The 14291-nt window shown below is 41.9% G+C and overlaps 1 protein-coding gene across 7 annotated transcripts in view; it reads left to right on the top strand.

Annotated features, from left to right (window-relative positions):
- The window catches only part of PPP2R2A (protein phosphatase 2 regulatory subunit Balpha), an 85041-nt gene that overhangs the window by 21467 nt on the left and 49283 nt on the right, over window positions 1–14291 (top strand). For 2 of the 7 annotated variants that reach the window (XM_070067920.2, XM_070067915.2), the window contains exon 3: window positions 12756–12894. The exons of the other annotated variants lie outside the window; for them this stretch is intronic. Coding sequence is in view for 1 of the 2 variants with exons in the window: in XM_070067915.2 (XP_069924016.1) it covers window positions 12879–12894 (16 nt within the window). In the remaining variant the exon portion in view is untranslated. The remainder of the gene's footprint in view (window positions 1–12755; window positions 12895–14291) is intronic. 7 annotated transcript variants of the gene reach the window in all.

Genomic DNA, 14291 nt, shown 5'->3' with positions numbered 1-14291 from the left:
GCTTGGTTTCATAGTTTCATCAAAAGTGGAGTTAGGCTAGGGTCTGGCACTTTGACTGTAAATTTGATGAATTTAAAATTAATGTCTGGCAATAAAATTTCAAGTGGGATCTTGTCTGGTTTCCCTTTTCTCAGGTTCCTTCAGTGTGTGGTTATTTTGTGTATTGTTATACTCAGCCTTTCCTCTTTTTTTTTTTATTTTTTTTTTTTTTTATTTTTTTTTTTTTGACAGGCAGAGTGGACAGTGAGAGAGAGAGACAGAGAGAAAGGTCTTCCTTTTGCCGTTGGTTCACCCTCCAATGGCCGCCGCGGCCAGCGCGCTGCGGCCGGCGCACCGCGCTGATCCGATGGCAGGAGCCAGGAGCCAGGTACTTTTCCTGGTCTCCCATGGGGTGCAGGGCCCAAGCACCTGGGCCATCCTCCACTGCACTCCCTGGCCACAGCAGAGGGCTGGCCTGGAAGAGGGGCAACCGGGACAGAATCCAGCGCCCCGACCGGGACTAGAACCCGGTGTGCCGGCGCCGCTAGGCGGAGGATTAGCCTAGTGAGCCGCGGCGCCGGCCCAGCCTTTCCTCTTAAGAGTAATGTATTTGGGCAGGGGTGGGGTGCAAATTGAATACATACTGGGTTTAAAAGCATCTTCCACCTTGCAGGTAAGGAGCCTGTACAGGTGCTCAGGAAAACTTAGAAATACAGACCCTTAAGTGCTGAGGCTCTCATATGCCCTGTTCTTAACTTCTCTTGCAACTGAAGGTAACATTATAAATACGGCCTTCTTTTACTTTATATTTTCTCTTTACCCTCTTTCCTCTATTCATCTGTTTGTATTGTGATTCCAGCCTTCTCCAGAACCTAGAGTAAGCTGATGATATATTTAGAACCCTTAAAAATTCTACAGGATTCTGAAGAGAATCAAAAGCAAATTTAATTTTATTAGTGAAACACCTTCTTAGAAGCTTTGTACAGTTAAAAGAGCAGTTCGCATCATAACCACCACAGATTAGCTGTCTGTAATTGTTGAGTTAAATTTGTGCTTACATTTCAAATTTAACTCAGGCCAGGATCTTACTATGTTTGCAAAGATTAGCTTTTATTATTAACATGCCTTTTAAAGTAGATTGTAGTTCAGTGTTGGAAAAGTATGAATTTAAGAAGTGAAACCTGAACTCCTTCATCAGAAGTAACCTTCAAATTTTTTTTAAAGATTTATTTATTGGGGCTGGTGCTGTAGTATAGCTAAGCCTCCACCTACGGTGCTGCCATCCCTTATGGGCCCTGGTTCATGTCCCAGCTGCTCCTCTTCCAATCCAGCTCTCTCCTGTGGCCTGAGAAAGAAGCAGAAGGTGGCCCAAGTGCTTTTTGTTCCCTGCACCCATGTGGGAGACCCAGAAGTTCCTGGGTTCGGATCTACAAAGCTCCAGCTGTTGCAGCCATTTGGGGAGTGAACCAGTGGTATGGAAGACCTCTCTCTCTGTCCTTCCTTCTCTCTGGGCATAACTCTGCCTCTCAAGTAAATAAATATTTACTTAAGAGACAGTTACACAGATAGAAGGGTCTTCCATCTGCTAGTTCACCCCCCAAGTGGCTGCAACAGTTAGGCTGGTGCCTATCCAAAGCCAAGAGCCAGAAGCTTCTTTTTGGTCTCAGACGTGGATGCAGAAGCCGAAGGACTTGGGCATCCTCCACTGCTTTCCCAGGCACACTAGCAGGGAGCTGTATCAGAAATGGAACAGCTGGGACTCAAACTGGTGCATACATGGGACGCTGGCACTGCAGGTGGCGGCGTTACCTGCTACGTATGCCACAGCGTCAGCCCTCATTTAGAAATAGGAAACGCAATTAGTTGAGAACTTAGAATGCACCCATGTGGGAGACCCGGCGTAGCTCTGGCTGTTACGGCCAGTTGGAGAGTGAACCAACAGATAAAAGTCTTCTCTCTCTCTCTCTCTCTCTCTCTCTCTCTGCCTCTCCTTCTCTCTGTGTGTAACTCTGACTTTCAAATAAATAAATACATCTTCAAAAAAAAGACTATTTTATTGTATATAGACCATATTTTATTTATTCGTTGATCCTGTTGATGCACATTTGGATTGCTTCCACTTTTTGACTGTTTGACTAGCGCTGGTAACATTTATATTGAAGTATCTTTTCAAGTCCCGTGCTTTGAATTCTTTCTTGTATGTACCCAGAAGTGTAGCTAGTAGATCATGTATTAATTATATCTTTAATTTTTTTAAGAACACCCATACTGTTGTCTGTAGTTGCTGAACTAGTTTACATTTCATCAGCAAAGCATAAGGTTTGCAATTTCTCCACATTTTCACTAATTCTTATCTGATATTTTAAAAAAATAATAGCTGTCCTGGGGCTAGTATTGTGGTGCAGCAGTAAAGCCACCACCCACAACACCAGCATCCTGTATCAGTGCCGGTTTGAGTCCTGGTTGCTCCAGTTCCAAGCCAACTCCCTGTTAATGGCCTGGGAAAAGCGATGGAGGATGGCCCAAGTGTTTGTGTCCTGCCTTCCACTTAGGAGACCGGGAAGAAGTTTCTGGCTCCTGGCTTTGACCTGGCCCAGCTCTAGCAATTGCAGTCATTTGGGGGAGTGAACCAATGGTTGGAAGGCCTGCCCCTCTCTCTCTCCCCCTCTGCAACTCTTTCAAATAAATAAATTAGAAAAAAAATTCTGATCCTGCCTTCTGCTAATGAGCATCCTGGGAGGCAGCAGATGCAGGCTCAAGTATTTGATTCCCTGCCACCCATGAGAGAGACTGGTGGATTTCCAGTCTCCTGGCTTCAGCCTGTTCCATCCCTGGCTGTTGTGGGATGTGTTTGGAGAGTGAACCAATGGATAGACAGTCTCTCTTTGTTGTCTTTGTCTCTGTGCCTTTTGAATAATTTATTTTATTTAATAATTTTTTTGGCCATTCATGTAAGTGTTTATTTCCAGGTTTGCTATTTACTCCATGGTAGACTCCATTCGAAAGGGTTTTTCTGTTTCTTCTAAAAATGCCCTCTGGACTTTGTTAGTGATTAAGTCTTCTCCATGAACATAGAATGTCTTTCCATTTGTGTCTTCAGTTTCATTATGTAGTTTTCAGTATAGAAGTCTTTTGCCTCCGTGGGTAACTTTATCCCCAAATACATATTGGCACTTTTAAAATGGAATTGTTCTTAATTTTGTTTTCAGGTTGCTCATTGTTAGTGTATAGAAGTACAACTGATTTTTGTTTGTTGATTTTGCATTCAAATTTGGCAACCTAACAAATGATAGTCTCTTATTGAGGTGGTAAAATGTTTGAAAATATCCTTTCTTTGACAGAGAATGGGTCATGTGGAAATCAGTTGAAATTGGGTTTGTCTCTTTAGACTTGATATGTATCTGTACAGGATAGCTGCTTGTGTGAATGAAGGGCTTGTGCAGCTGGATGTGGTAGCTGTGTGTAATGCTTAATGTGTTTGTGTTAGTACTCTTTAATTCTGTTCCGAGTTTTCGTCAATAGAAGACAAAGAACCACACAGTTCATACCAGAGTATCAGATCAGAGGATTAATTGTTACCCCATTAATTTTTCGCTGATTCTTCCTCTCAAATTCTTTTTGTTAGTATTCTCAGGAGATAGGCTAATGAATTAGGGGGCTAAGGGAATAAAAGAGAAAAAATATGGGATAGGAAAGGGTTTTTATTTTTAATTGTTAAAACAAAAGTGAATATCTGGATTTGTGAGTTAGAATGCTATTGATTTTCTAATATAAGATTTGTTGTCAATTATGTATCATGCACATTCCACATTGCCCAGGCGCCTGCTGCTGAGTGCAATTGTAGAGACTTCCTTGTGCAGCGGTGTGATTATTCAATGTTGCTGTGATTATTCAGTGTTGTTGTGTTTCAGTTTCTTCAATACCGTAGGTATATTGCTGAGGTTTTGGGCTGTGCTAACTGAATTTGAAATTAGTCATATTGCCTTTTCTTTCTTTGTTTCTGTCTGTCTGTCTGTCTTAGAAATCAGCGGACAATTTTTTAAATTGCCATAGTAGAAACCACCCTGGGAATTGATGGTGTAGATTAAAAGACCTTTGTTTTCTGCAACAATAGAATTGAATTATAAGGCTAGGAAAACCAACAAGCATTTCCTGTCACATTTATCAAAACATAGACTTTTAAAGAATAGCAGAGTGCCTTACTTAAACAAATAGCTTTGTTGATTTCCGCTGGAGAATGGTAAATCCAAGCCTGTAGACATGCATTGAATTGACCAACAAACATAATGGGGAGAGTTCAGTGTCCTTGGAAACTCTGGAAGGGTGCCGTAACTAAGCTAAAAAGTTTATCAGGAAACCGTACAAATGAGAAATGTGAAGGAAGTCCTTACTGACTGCCTTAATGTTTTTGTTTTTGTTTTTGTTTTTAAGATCTATTTATTTATCTGAAAGGCAGAGTTACAGCAGAGGCAGAGAGAGAGAGAGAGAGAGAGAGAGAGAACCTCCATCTACTGGTTCACTCCCCAGATGGCCACAAGAGCCAGAGCTGAGCCAATCCGAAGCCAGGAGCATCCTCCAGGTCCGCCATGCAGGGGCCCAAGGACCTGGACCATCCTCCACGGCTCTCCCAGGCTACAGCAGAAAGCTGGATCAGAAGCAGAACAGCAGGGACTCGAACCCCCTTGATGTTTCTTTATGTGATTGAGAAGCCTTGCTGGGAGTAAGTAAGGGGACTTACTTTGAGTAGCCAGAGTTAGAATTGAAGGGTGGTGGACCGTAGGGCAGTTGGTTGATGTGACATTTTGTACTTTGAAACAGGGATTAAAAATGAATGGATTAGAAGTGCAAATTGTGCTTAAAATGCTCCTGTCCCTTTTTGGAGTACCTGAGTCTGATTCCTGGCTCTTGGCTCCTGACTCCCAGCTTTCTGCTGATGCAGTCCCTGGGAGGCACCTTTGGCTTGACCCAGCCCTGGCTGTTGTGGCAGATAGGAGTGATCTCTCTCTGCCTCTTGAATTCAGACACACAGACACACACTTTTTAAAAATGTGACTCAGAATGACTCTTTCCAAATGGAATATGACCAACAGAGGCTTGCGTTTTGCCAGGAGAGACTTAACTATGAAGCATAGAACTGAAACTCTGCTCTGAAGCTGCCTTTGGCCTGCAACACTACTACCTCACCTGGTAATTACTGTTGCTAGTTTGGTAGGAAGCTTCTAAGATGCCCCCAATTATCTCTGGCTTCTGGTATTCAAGTCCTTGTGTATCTACTCCTGTGGAGTGTGGTTGGACTTGGTGACTTGGCTTCTACAAGTGTAGGAAAAGTGATTGCATGTCACTGAGGAGATTGGATTATGAAAAGGATTTGGCTTCCATGTTGGGCTACACTCTTTTCACTTGTTTTGAGGGAAGCCAGCTACCATTTTTATGAGTTTCTCTGTCGAGTTCATGTAATGAGGAATTAGTATATCTGTCAGCAGCCAGTGAAGACCTGATGCTTGGCAACAGTCATGTGCATTGAGCTTGGAATGGATCCTCCTCCAGTATGGCGGCCCTGGCTGACATGTTAACCGAAGCCTTGTGAGAGTTACTGAGCTGGAGGTGGAAGCTAAGTCACACCCAGATTCCTGACCCATAGAAACTGTGAGATAATAAATGTTTGTTGTTAGCTAGTACCTTTGGGGTAATATGTTAGGCAGCAGGAGAACTATGCAGGAAGTAACAGTATAAACCTTTTCCCTCCTTGTTTTGAAAGACTTAAACTTGTCTCTAAACTTGAACCCAACTAAGTTCCCAATATTACATAAACAGACCTTTCTCTTTAAAGGCACATACACAAAATGATAGACACATTGAGATTCAGTAGTGTAAAAGAAGGTGACTGGGGTGAGGAAGTGCTTTCTTTCTTTCCTTTTTAAGGGTTTATTTATTTGAAAGTCAGAGTTACAGAGAGAGGGAGAGACAGATCTTCTGTCCTCTAGTTCACTCCCCAGATGGGGCAAGGTTGAAGCAAGGAACCAGGAGCTTCATCTGGGTCTCCCCCTTGGGTGGCAGGAGTCAAGATACTCAGGCCATCTTCTGCTACTTTCCCAGGACATTAGCAGAGAGCTGGATCAGAAGTGGAGCAGCTGGGACATGAACTGGTGCCCATAAGGGATGCAAGTGTCTCAGGCAACAGCTTACCCATTACGCCACAATGCCAGCCCCAAATTTGTGATTTTTAAGAATATTAATTCTTTTTTTTTTTTTTTTGGACAGGCAGAGTGGATAGTGAGAGAGAGCGACGGAGAGAAAGGTCTTCCTTTGCCGTTGGTTCACCCTCCAATGGCCGCCACGGCTGGCACACTGTGCTGATCCGAAGGCAGGAGCCAGGTGCTTCTCCTGGTCTCCCATGCGGGTGCAGGGCCCAAGCACTTGGGCCATCCTCCACTGCCTTTCCGGGCCACAGCAGAGAGCTGGCCTGGAAGAGGGGCAACCGGGACAGAATCCAGCGCCCCGACCGGGACTAGAACCTGGTGTGCTGGCGCCGCTAGATGGAGGATTAGCCTATTGAGCCACGGCGCCGGCCAAGAATATTAATTCTTTGGAAGCAAATAGCTGTAGAGCTTTAGAAGTATTCCACAACAGAGGGAAAATAAGGTGAAAGTTCTAACAAAACACATAAGAAACAGAACTGATCAAATGTATAATAAAAAAACAAAGCAAAAGATAGAGCAAGCAGATAAAGTTAGACAAACAGTAAAAGTTTCCCTAAGTCAAAGAGCAGATTGGGAGATTCAGAGTATAGCTAACATTTGCTGAATATTCATTATGTGCTGAGTATTTGTCACATCAGAAGTCATTTATGTTCTTTACAACCCCATGTGGTAGGTCCTATTAATATTAATTCTACCGGGACCAGTGCTGTAGCTTAGTAGGTTAGGCCTCCCCCTGCAGTGCAGGCATCCCATAAGGGCACTGGTTTGTGTCCCAGCTTCTCTTCTGATCCAGCTCCCTGCTGGTGGCCTGGGAAAGCAGTGGAAGATGGTGCAAGTGCTTGGGCCCCTGCACCCACTTGAGACACCTGGAGGAGGCTCCTGGGTCCTGGCTTCGGATGGCCCAGCTTCAGCTGTTGCAGCTATTAGGGAAGTGAACCAATGGATGGAGGACCTCTCTCTTCTGTGTCTCCCTCTATCTGTCTGTAGCTCTGCCTCTCAAATAAGTAAATAAATCTTTAAAAAAAACTAATTCTTCTACCAATAATTAAAGTAAATGCCATCAAAACAGATTTATATCTAGGAATAACTTAGTGGGTTTTAAAACTCAAGATAAAGAAATAAATAGAACAGGTATCAAGGCAAGAAGCAGGTTATCTACAAAGGAATGTATTATCAGTTGGTATTGTATGTCTTGCGTAATTAAATGCTAGAACTGCGAGATCCAAAATAGAGACCAATAGGCATGTGAGGCTATTATGTTTAATTAAAATTATAGTTTAAATAAATTCATTTCTTCTTTTGTGCTCTTCACATTGCAGATGCTCAGTAACTATCTGTGAGGTCATGGCTACAATATTAGTGAAGAATAGAACATTTCCATTATTGTAGGAACTTTTATTGGACATTGCTGCACTGTAAAGGATGATAGAGTGGCATCCAGGGAACTCTGAGGAAAAAGCTGTTATAACCTAAAAAATCTTCATCTATGGCAGATACTAATAGGATGCCCTTCAGAAGCCAAATTTCAGACTTCGAGAGCAGTTATTTCACCATAGGCAGAACTACAATACTTTCCTCTTTCCTTCTGGTAACCACAAAATAGTCTAGAAACAATAAGAAAAAATAAGAAACAACAGTTTTAGCCGGCGCCACGGCTCAATAGGCTAATCTTCCGCCTTCAACCGGCACACCTGGTTCTAGTCCTGGTTGGGATGCCAGATTCTGTCCCGGTTGCTCCTCTTCCAGTCCAGCTCTCTTCTGTGGCCTGGAAGTGCAGTGGAGGATGGCCCAAGTGCTTGGGCCCTGCACCCGCATGGGAGACCAGGAGAAGCACCTGGCTCCTGGCTTCGGATCAGTGCGGTGCGGCCACTGGGGGGTGAGCCAATGGAATAGGAAGACCTTTCTCTCTCTCTCTCTCTCTCTCTCTCTCTCCACTCTGCCTGTCAAAAAAAAAAAAAAAAAAAAAAGGAAAAGAAAAGAAGCAACAGTTTTATGACCTCTTTTATTAGAATTACCTAAAATATTTCTGTGTCACCAAAACTAAGTTGACCACTTTACTTGATCCTTAAGGACTTCCATAGGTGCTTCCTTTTCGAAACGCTGTCTTTGCCTGGCATCTGGAAGAACCCCTCGTAATGCACAAGCAGTTCCCATGCAGTCTCCTTTCCTATCTGGTTTTTCTGCTTCAACAGTGTAGACAGCCTCAAGACTCAATCCTGGGAACACATGTCTGGTTTTATCTCTACTCATTTAGTAGGAAATCACCTTTAAATCTCAATAACTTAAAATGCCTTCTAGTCGCTGATGAGATCCTGATTATACATGTCATTTTCTCTACACTGCTGTCAAATCTCTGTAGCTTCCTACATAACATTTCTACATGAGTGTCCAGCCCTACTACACCAAAGTTGTACAATTGGAAAATCTGGTTCCCTTTTTACCCTAATCTTGGTTTTTCATAGTGTGTCTCAGTAAATGATACTGCATTTTTCTTTCTACTGGCTTGGCTCTAAAACATTGGAACCATCCTTTGATAACCTTTATCAAGGTTTGACAGTGCTATCTTCCCGATGTTTTGAAGGCATCCATTTTTCTGAGGCTGCCATTTGAGCTCTGACCATCCTTTTTTCTTACTTAAGCTACATTTTTCCTTCCTCCAGTTTTGAACTGTATTCACATAACAGATAATCACTTTAAAAATGTAAGAAACTTTCCAGTGAATTTTTTATCATACTTTAGAACAAACCCACAGTACTTTTCTCATGGTCTTCAAGTCTGTATTGGTCTGGTTTTGGCTAAGTGCTCTGGGTTTCTCTACCACCCCTTTTCTTGCTTATTTCCCAATAGACTTAATGACTTTCCTGTTTTTACTGGTTGCCAGCTTCATTTTAGAGGTTTTAGAATACTTTAGAATGCCTTTTAGAATATTTTGACTAGTGCTGATGGCTTATTTACCTTTTTTCATTTTGGTTTCTGCTAAGCTAAGACACATCAAATACCTTCTGTGACCATTCTACCTGAAAAATTTTCCTCACCCCCTTAATTTGTCTTCTCTTATTGGTCTTTATATTTTTAGGGTACTTAGCACTATCTGGTACTTTTTATATTTATTACTCATTTGTTTATAGTGTTTCTCCATTGCAAAAAATGTAAGATCCATGAGGGTAGGGATTTTTGTCCTAGTTAATTTTTTTCTCAGCACCTGTTACATAGTAGCTGCTTAGAAAAATATTTTTTAAGGCATGAATGAGCAAAATAATAAATTCACAACATTTACAAAAAGTAAGATAACTTTTAAGAATTAGACGAATAGTCTAAAATAGAGAAAACATTCAATGTTTAGTTCTTTTTTTTGGTGAGATTCATGAAAGAAATTGCATCTCAGAAAATAGAATCGTGTTAAAAAATACTTTCAAAACACTTAAAAAGAAAAAAAATTTGGAAAACGTGATTACAATTGTTTAAAAAGTGTGCTGCAAGGAGCAGGCATTCAGCCTAGAGGTTACAATACCTGCATCCACATCTGAGTGCTTGGTTCAGTTTAGGGCTCCTGACTCTTGTCATGCCACTCATTTGGATTGTGTTTCCCTGGCCCATCCCTTCTCTTTGTGGGTGTTTCGGGGTGTGAACCAGTACATAGGATGTCTTTCAAATTAAAAAAAAATTATATATATATATATGTATATATATATAGTGGAGACAATGAATTGCAATTTAAATACAGTTACAGACCAAATTATGAAATTGTTAATGTGAACTAACCTAGTAGAACTGAGAGGAAAGTGATTTAAAAAAAAAAAGGTGAAATGATTTTAAAAAATTTATTTAGAATGGTGAAAATGATTTAAAAAAAAAAAAAAAAGACCAGAGGCTGACCCCCTAAAAGTCCCATCTCGGGTGCCATATGATATCAGAATAAGGGGTGCCAATTATATTACCATGTCATTATTAATAAATTCCCAATATTAATAAGCTTTGTGGGTTCTTGCCTAATATTCAGAGAAGAATTCTGAATAATGGCACAAATAAATGAGACAGCGTGATAAGTTTTAAGCTTTTTATTCAGTCAGAGAAACATAGGAGAATGAAGACCCTATCTAAAAGAGACAAGACGTTTGAATTCATACTGAGCACCAGGAGCCGGCTATGTGGAGGAGCATGCAGGCCAGAAAGCCTGGAGCAGGTGGCCTGGAGGCCACACGCCCTGGAGGTGCAGGGGCAATGAGGCCTGCAATGGCAAAAGAGGCAAAAGGCCAAAAGGGCCAAAGGGGGGGTGCTGCGCCCACCTTGTCCCAGGCCTTTAGTCCACTTCCAAGGGGTCGTGGTTAATTGGTCTGATTGGGTGGGCACACGGGTGTGGTCAGGTAGGGGCATGAGGTCACACAGGGGTGTGGTGAAGGCGTGGTCTTCCAGCTCACCAACCTGATCAATTTTATCCTGTATGCCTGCTTACAACAAAAAGAATTTTCTGAACTAAATTTCTTTTTCTGTAATAGTATATGAAGTATTCATTTTGGTTAAAGTTTTGGTGAAATAATTCTTGACATCTTCTGGGGTTATTCAGCTAGTAGATATTTTTCTTTAAAGTTGGCCCTGCTGTTTAGGTACTGATAAATAATAGTTAATGTAAGGTAAAATATTTATTAAAAATTTCTTCATTTATTTGAAATGATTACACAGAAAGGGAGAGACAGAGGTCTTCCATCTGATGGTTCACTCCCTAGATGGCCACAATGGCCAGAGCTGGGCCAGGCTGAAACCAGGCGCTTCTTCCAGGTCTCCCACACTGGCAGTTGGGCCATCTTCTGCTGCCTTTGCCAGGTTACTAGCAGAGAGTTGGATTGGAAGTGGAGCAGCCAGGACTTGAACTGGCACCCATATAGGTTGCTAGCTTCACAGGCAGTGGCTTTACATGATGCTGTCTCCAGTATTTGTTTATTAACGTTAGAAAGAACATTTCAGCTGACACAACTTACCTGAGCATTATTCCTGACTTTCTTCTTTAGCTCTTCCCACTTCAACAGTTATCAAGCCTTTTTTTTCCATACTTCATAAAATTTATTTACTTCTCTTTCCTCTTGCCTCTGTGCTTGATTTAGTTTTTTTACAGTTATCCAACTTTATGTTTTCTGTGAGGATTAAATACCCAACATACTGGAAGTGCTTTTTAAATGTTTACTCGTATTAAAATGTTGTTACTGTACTGGTTCAGATCATTGTCGTTGCTTACCGAGATTTCTGGAGTAGCTTTCGATTTGTTTTCAGTTTCCCCTCTGCTTACCTTCCCATTTCCCAGTCCTCTTCACTTTGATTTGAGTAATTTAAGGCACATATCTAATTGATTATTCTTAGTTAAAACTCTCCAGTGGACTCCCTTTTGCCATTAGAGTAAAGTCTGTAAAATGTTTTGTTAGACACCTTAAAGATGTCATTGGCCTTTTTTTCCCTAAATGTTCTGCCACTTTTTAATCCAGCTTGTAGACTGGAAAAGCCTTGTCGGAATAAAAGTTTGAATTCAGTGTGCCTTTATCGAACAATGATGTGCTTTCACAGCATGGTCATAATAATCATAACTCTAAAATATTTTAGGCAGTTTTTTTTTTAAAGATATATTTTACTTGAAAGAGAGTGAGAGAGGTCTTCCGGCCACTGGTTCACTCCCCAATTGGCTGCAACTGCCGGAGCTGTGCTGATCCAAAGCCAGGAGCCAGGAGCTTCTTACGGGTCACCCATGTGGGTACAGGGGCTCAAGGACTTGGGCCGTCTTCTCTGTTCTCCCAGGCCATAGCAGAGAGCTCAATTGAAAGTGGAGCAGCCGGGTCTCGAACTGGCGCCCATATGGCATGCTGGCACTGCAGGTGGTGGCTTTACCTGCTACGCCACAGCACCGGCCCCAGGCAGATCTTAATATAAGCCAGTTACCCATTCTGGTTGTGCAATTTTTTTTTAAAGATTTTTATTATTTTATCTGAAAGAGTCAAGAGAAGGAGAAACAAAGACAGATCTTCTGTTTGCTGGTTCACTCCCCAAATGGCCACAATAGCCAGACTGAGCCAGGCTGAAGCCAGGAGCCAGGAGTTTCTTCCTGGTCTCCCACGTAGGTGCAGGGACCCAAGCACTTGGGCCATCTTCTTTGCTTTCCTAGGCACATTAGCAGAGCTGTATCAGAAGTGGAGCAGCTGGAGCTCGAACTGCCACCCATATGGGATGCTGGCACTGCAGATTGGGGCCTTAACCTACTGGGCTACAGCTCTAGTCTCTGTAAATATCTTAATGAGGCATGCATAGATGTAGGAGCATGGTGCAGCACTACTTGTTTGTATTATCTCTGTGGGAAATTGTTCATAGTATAAGGTAACTAAATGAGGAGCTTTCTGGAATTAATTAAGAGCCATTTAAAAGTTAGTGAAGTGAACATTTAATAAAGGTAATAAGTAACTTTAGGTTTACAATCATCAATATGACTCTTCTTTCTAACATGTGTAACAGTTATATGCCAAGGCTTATTGTCTGTTAAAATCATACCTGTAGACTAACTGTATTAGCAACTGTTTATCTTTCTGTTCTTTGTTGCAGGAGGGTATGGTTCCATTCCATTTTATCCAAACATGATATCAGATTATCCAGGAACAAGTTATAAAGAAGGGAGACTGGTTCCAGAACACATCTCTGGAAATTACCCTATGGACCCTGACTCTCATGGCAACATTACAATGTAGGTTTTCTGTGAGCATCAATAGCCAGTGGTCACTGTTGAGCTTATCATATAACATGTTCCTGTTCACTGAGTCAGGGGGTTGAGGAAAGGTTACTACAGAGGCTGTTAGCGCTCACTGTATTCCCTGCAGATTTTTCCATAATCTGGTTGTTGAAGTCACAGTAAATTGAGGCAATATCTTGACTAAGAGACACAGAATCTTGTCCTTGACCAGTCCAGCTTCTTTCTACCTGAGGCTTCTGTGAGTATATTTCAGCACAGAGGCAGCAAAAACAAGGATGTTGGAACATTTGTGTAGCCTCAGATTCCAGTGAGTTAAACCATTTAAAGAGCATTTTGGCCTAGGCTAGAGTGACTAGAATAGCCTTAAAATAATTAAGGCTTGTTTCTGTTTTCTGCAAGAAAGCCCAGATGCCAGCAAACCTGCTTGTCATGTGCCTCATACAAGAATCATTTCTTCGCATTTGTTGCTCCTTTAATTGTCAAAGTGACTCTTAAGGTATTGAAAGATGAGGAAACTTAGTTTCAAAAAGGCTAGCTTCCTCCAGGGTTATACAGATAGTGGTAAAGTGGTGATTTGACCATCAAATCTTACGCCGTTTCCTATGCAAATTCTCTATTACATAAGTGGCCCTGAGAGTTGCTAAAATTAAGACACCACCACCCCCACCCTCAACCCCCCGCCCCAGTCCTTGAGAATGGGTTCCTGAGTGAGACCTTAGCAGCTCAGTTCTTGGGCAGACCCGAACAACCTCATCTTACCTTTACAGTGTGCCACACAAGTACTCTGTTTGTGCATGCACAGCGGCCACACTAAAAGTAATGAGAGTAGGCATGAGGTTTGGCCCCTAACCAGTGCCTACTGCTCTCCTTCCGTCAGCCTCTGAGGCTACAGGAAAATGTCCCAGTTAATACCAAGTGGGGAAAGAGTGAAGAAAGTCATAGGAATCTTTTGCAGTGAAAGGAATAAACGATTGGGACTGCTCCCCAGAGGCAGGTGAGCAAATTAAGCCTTATTCACTTCTGAGAAGGCAGAGATTCCAGAAGTGATGGCACAAACTTAACTAGCTCTTCAGGGTGCCAAAATAAAACTTTAAATGTTGAACAGACCTCTTTTGTGGGAGGAGTATCCTGACCCTTGGGAAAATTACAAGAACTTTGAGCTCCCTCTAGAGGTCAACAGTGATAAAAGAGCATCTTTATGGTAAGTTAGCCTTTGAAAAGAAATCTGAGTTAGTCATCGTCTAATTAGTTTTTTAGGGCCAGTTGTAAAGTTCAGCATTTGTTGTGTAGGGTATATAGAAGAAATAAAAGTGAAAAGACAGAAAATGGGTCATGTGTGCAAACAAAATAGCATACTAGTTAAGTATTGAAACAAACCAGATCAAAATGAG

The sequence above is a fragment of the Oryctolagus cuniculus genome, chromosome 2 (assembly GCF_051225735.1).
Source record: "Oryctolagus cuniculus isolate XC-2025 breed Fujian yellow rabbit chromosome 2, ASM5122573v1, whole genome shotgun sequence".
In the NCBI taxonomy this organism is placed as follows: Eukaryota; Metazoa; Chordata; class Mammalia; order Lagomorpha; family Leporidae; genus Oryctolagus; species Oryctolagus cuniculus.
Note: the sequence above shows the minus strand (reverse complement) of the source record. Positions and strands in the feature narration are given on the sequence as shown.